This window comes from Euprymna scolopes, chromosome 15 (assembly GCF_053919585.1).
Source record: "Euprymna scolopes isolate OS-2025 chromosome 15, ASM5391958v1, whole genome shotgun sequence".
NCBI lineage: Eukaryota > Metazoa > Mollusca > Cephalopoda > Sepiida > Sepiolidae > Euprymna > Euprymna scolopes.
Genome location: NC_136496.1, coordinates 62,522,054 through 62,527,755, shown reverse-complemented (window position 1 = coordinate 62,527,755; position 5,702 = coordinate 62,522,054). Strand labels below are relative to the sequence as shown.

Here is a 5,702-nt window from a genome sequence, read left to right as displayed (position 1 = left end):
CTGAGTGGCCTCCGGGCCTTGATAAGTGGTGACCCCCACGTAAAATAAATAAATAAATAAATAAATTAATTGAAAAGCAGGGACATCTTCGTTTTGTTTATTCCAATTACAGCCGACGTTGATAATTATGTTTTTGATAATAGTTGTTCGTGTAATATCAAAATTGAAATGCGGGTATTAATGCAAGAGATATATGACGGTGAACAGTAAATCATATTCAACAAATGGGAGGTTGCGATGTAGAATTGAAAAACAATGAAGACTGACGATCCGAGAGTGTCGAATCCGAGTTAACTTGGTCCATAGTATAACTTTCACTTATGAACGCCTATAACCTTCACAAGGTACGATATAACGAGCATGATCTACATGTACTGAGTTGCCACTGGACCGACAGTGTACAAGGAATGCTATCGTTTGGTTTTAAGGAAATTCAGAAAGTGATTTCGCTGTAAGATGCTAGCAGTTTTCAAATTGGATTTGTGGCAGTTGCAACAGGATAATGCACTGGTTTACAACTCCATCTTTGTCACAGACTATTAAACCAACATAAAAAATATTCACGAGTTAAAAAAGATTCATTAATTCAACAAGATACATCCTAAGAAGATAAGACTTTATATCGACTTAAACGATATGCGAATAAAATTCAATCAGAATAATCCAGATAATCTGAATTTTCCATCGTTATTTCCAAAAGTTCAGAAATATAAAGAAGAAATATCATTATCAATATGAAAGCATGCTATAATAATCGAATCACCGTGAGATATGTTAAGACTTTTTAAATTAATGTTTTAATTGTAACGATATTTCTCGCGTTAAGGTTGGCTGGGGCGGTTTGTTCCTTGCTAATGGAGTCAGAGATGATCGTTGCTCGTTTCGAATCTCCCGACCGGCAGTAATAGTGTCACTCTGCACTGATAATTCCCGAAAGGATGAAACACTAGTGTCTGAGATATGTAAAATATATATATATATATATATATATATATATATATATACGTATGTCTGAGTGTTTTTTGAGTGTACGTAACGTGTATCACAACATTCTCTCGTTTCACATCTTAAGATTATCTTCATTTATTACACAAAAATTTTCATTAGAGCTCAATATCATCTCTTTATTAACCGTTATCTGTTTCTTGCCCTGTGGAGTAATTCTAGTGTTTCCTCAACACTAAATCTATCGATGGATGATGATCAAACTAATTTACATTATATATATATATATATATATATATATATATATGTGTGTGTGTGTGTGTGTGTGTGTGTGTGTGTGTGTGTGTAGGTGGGTGTGTATATGTATATATGTATATGTATAAGGTACAACTATTTGATTATAGAAATATATATACTTTATTCCAAAATGTAATTATTGATATTTATGATTTATCTACAATTTCAGACATATTGCACCAGTCTCTTGTTACATACGGCATAATTAAGAGGTCTAATTTCCACAATATGTACTCAGTAAATTAGGCTGTATTTCGTTCTATATCAATTAGTCTCCTGTGTTTGGTTTATTAGCGTAGATGTGGGACTTTATGTTCCCACAAAAGACACAATCTAATGGAGTTTAATCGCACGAACGATAGGGTCAGTTGTAATAGTCGTTTATCATATGTGTTTTTTAAGTAAATTAATTGCATCACACTCTGTGCTTCATGTGACTCTCTCCACCTGTAACCACGTGTCTGCAACATTAGTGCCTTCCAGTTTAGCAAAACGAAGTGTCTAATTGCTGTTCTCTATCGCTCACCGTTGACTGTTAGATTCTGACCATCATCACCTTTGAAGACATATGGACCAATTATCATACCATCATATACCATCCTATAACGCTCACCTGACAGTGACTTTTCTTGCTGATATTGTGTGCAAAAGATAGCTTGTGAATCATTATCGCGCTAAATTCGCCAATTCTATTTGTTGGCATAGGCATTAAACTAAATATCCGCTTCATCACTGAAGAATATTTAGAAAGAAAATTATGGATCAATCGCAATGTTTATTCTGGCCTATTCAACAAATGTACGAGGTGAACGATGGTCATTTCCCTCTAACTCACGCACACAATGAACCTTGTAAGCGAACAAATAAAGCTATTTATGCAAATTATTATGTAAAGTCGAAGGACACAAGTTAAGTTTTTGAGCACTTTGAGAACATGACACATTGCCAACCTTATAAACACTACTCGATACAAGAACAATCGCTTGTTATGTGAGCACTAATAACGTCTTATAGAATGGGTCTTAGCCTTTAGAGTGAACGCAGTGCGAAATGATTCCGTGTCTCTAAAATTAATCGTTCAGACCGTCGATTATGAGCATGATAAAACTAATGTGATGCACGTTTTGTTGCTCAAACTAAATCGTGATTTTAGAATGAATTTGAACAATTTGCAAACACTAATAAGATGGAAGTCCCTTTACGATGAATTGCCAAACCAAGCATAATTCTAAACAACCGAACATTTCCAAATATGTAATTTAAGAAAATAAAGTCCGTCACATTAAGAACCCCCCATATATATATATATATATATATATATATATATATATATATATATATATATATATATATATACATATTTATATATATATATATTTATATATATATACATATATATATATATATATATATATATATATATATATATATGTATATGCGGAGTATCTTGGCGATATATAAGGAAAATAATTAAAGATACCGGAAGGAAGTCAATTAATACAAATATTTCTACTTAACAAATAAGATATTGAAAAAGACCCGAGAAATATCAAATAAGTAACTGATTAACATGCTATTTCAAAATGGGCTTTCATATAATAATCGGTAGATTATAAATTAAAGTACTTATAAAGATTATGCAAATCATATGAGCTTCGAAGCTTTACTCTGATGTAATAATGTTGATAAGTGGTTTACTTACACACGTGTACATATTGATAAACCACTTTACGTTTGTAGTGTCGATGATTTTTAATAATATTCTAAATTTTATCATGTCAGCTATTTTATAATCCACTGAATTGTAGTGTATATATATATATATATATATATATATATATATATATTATGCATGCGTGTATGTATGTATATGTGCGTGTTTTTCTATATGTAGAACAAAGGAAGACGCGTGCTTAATAAAGGAAGACGTGTGAATAGGTTTTACAGAAGCAGTAGCCCAAAAGGCGTTTAAAATGAATATCTCCAAAAGTGATTTGTAGGGAGTTCAAGAATGTCATATTTGAAGAGAACATCAGTCTGATTCTATCGTGTTATCTGCTTGATTTCCAATGCTTGTCCTTTTAAAATCTTGTTCAAGTTGACCTGTTGACCACGATTGGTGTTGAAATGGTTCGATAATGTGTACAGACGATGAAAGATGGTTCTGAATGGATTGCAAATGGAAACATCTAAACTATTTTTACACAAGAGTAGGTTAAATAATACTCCAATATATAAGGGACAGTTGGTGGTTTCGTATGTGGATGTGAGTGTGTTTACATAAGTGTCAGAACAACACGAGATACCCCCACGCAAAGCTAATATATATATATATGTATATATATATATATATATATATATATATTAAGCATCTGATAAAGAAAAGAAAGGAAGGGAAAGAAGAAAATAAAGTGCATTCAATTGTTCTCAGTATGATGGGAAAGGAGTTAAAATATCATTAGATAGATATGTCAATAGTTTAATGTGGAAAAACTATAGAGGATGTAAGATTTGGATGTCAAGAAACGAGTTCCGTTATATGTAACAATAAGTAAACGAAGCAGATATGTTTATAAGAAAGAGGAATTCAAGGGAAGTGATCTTATGTAAAATTGGAAAATATAATGCAGTATATATATATATATATATATATATATATATATATATATATGTTTATATATATGTGTATATATATAAACATATATATACGTGTTATTTACTTTATAATTTTGCAAGACTTGAAACATTAACATACAAACTTGTAAGTTATTTTATTTAAATAGATTATAAAAATACGATATCAAATTAAGGTAAGAACTTAGTTTTCACTTTAAATTGGCATCACCACTTATACTAAGAAGCATTATAAATAGTAATGACATTATCAGATAATAATAAAAATATTAAAAATAAAATAACAATAATAATAATAATAGCGGTAAAAAGTATATAAAATATATATTTAAGAAATATATATGTATGCATATATATATATATATATATATATATAAAAATATCATAAATAATATTAAAAATAACATTAATCATAAGAAATAATAATAATAATAATAATAATAATAATAATAATAATAATAATAATAATAAGCTAAAATCCAAATTATATCAATTACCGGGGTTTGAATAAGTCCTGTTACATTGTAGATTTTCCTATTCAAATTAAGACTGGTACGTCATTTTGGGTAGAATTAAACAAGTTTTGTTACACAATGATTTATTAGTATACAAGGCATCATATCATTCAACGTGGCCACCTTTGGCGGCAATGACACGTTCCAACCGAGGTCGGAAACTCTTACAGGCCTTCCTGACGTAGTCCTTCTTCATGGACGCCCATGCTCGGTTCACAGAGGCTTTCAGCTCATTTGTGTTACTGTGGCGGGTCTTACAGGCCCTTGCCTCAATATGCTCCCACACACTAAAATAAAGGGGGTTCAAATCTGGCGACTGTGGAGGCCAAAAGTCTTTGGGTCAGAAGCTCATGTTAGTCTCTAACCAGTTCTGCGCAATTTTGGCGGTGTGTGCGGGTGCGCCGTCCTGCTGGAACACGTAATCTGCTTTCTTGGTAATCTTTTTAACCCATGGAAGAACTTTAGTTTCCAAAATGCCTTTGTAAACAGCGGAGGTTAGCCTGTATCCCTGTTCAAACCACACCGGGGGCATCTTCTCCCCATTGGATGCTACGACCCCAAGCATCATGACAGATGCTGGATGCTTGGTGGTTGACACTCTCTTGTGGTTAGAGACATCATTCCCAAAGCTTACGACCCGGTCGTTCTGCCTGTTGAAGACTGGATCGACAGTGAATATTTTCTCATCGGAGAAAATGAGGATACGATTCCCGTGGCTCTTTAAGTCATTCAACAGGCGGGTGCTTCTCTCCAGACGTTTATGAATCATTGCAGCACTCAAGAGGGGTTTGTTGGAACGTCTTCGACTCTTTCCTCCCATGCTCTTGACCACCTTGGACACTGTGGATACAGAAATCCTCATATGTTGTGCCAGTCTTGTCATTTTCAGCTCAGGATCATTTTTAAAGGCCTTTTTGATGGTTCCACGCCCAGGTTTTTGAGGCCTTCCTGATCGAGGTCGATCCTTGAGGGTCTCCGAGTTATTCAGACGTTGGGCAACACGATAGACAGTCATTCTACTGACGTTTAGTAGCTTTACAATGTCAGTTTGTTTGCGACCCGCGCGCAGCCAAACGGGGATTTCATTTCTTTTTCCTTCCATTGTGTTGTACTTATAATTTAGGATTTTCTCATGAGTCAATATTGTATCTGAAATATATAAGTATTAATTAGACGTACTCAAATGTTAGTTACAATCAATAATAATACATGAATCTATAAAAATAAAAATGTAACAGAACTTATTCAAAACCCGGTATGATAAAAATGATAGTAACAGTGGTCATATCAATAACCGTTACAATCACATTT

At 32.9% G+C, this 5,702-nt stretch overlaps 1 protein-coding gene across 1 annotated transcript; it reads right to left on the bottom strand.

The window, feature by feature from the left end:
• Positions 1–4,731: 4,731 nt before the first annotated feature.
• LOC145294180 (uncharacterized) lies at positions 4,732–5,493 on the bottom strand. The gene has a single exon (XM_080141287.1). It carries the CDS (start codon positions 5,491–5,493, stop codon positions 4,732–4,734), a length of 762 nt encoding a protein of 253 aa, XP_079997413.1.
• Between the last annotated feature and the right edge of the window lie 209 nt (positions 5,494–5,702).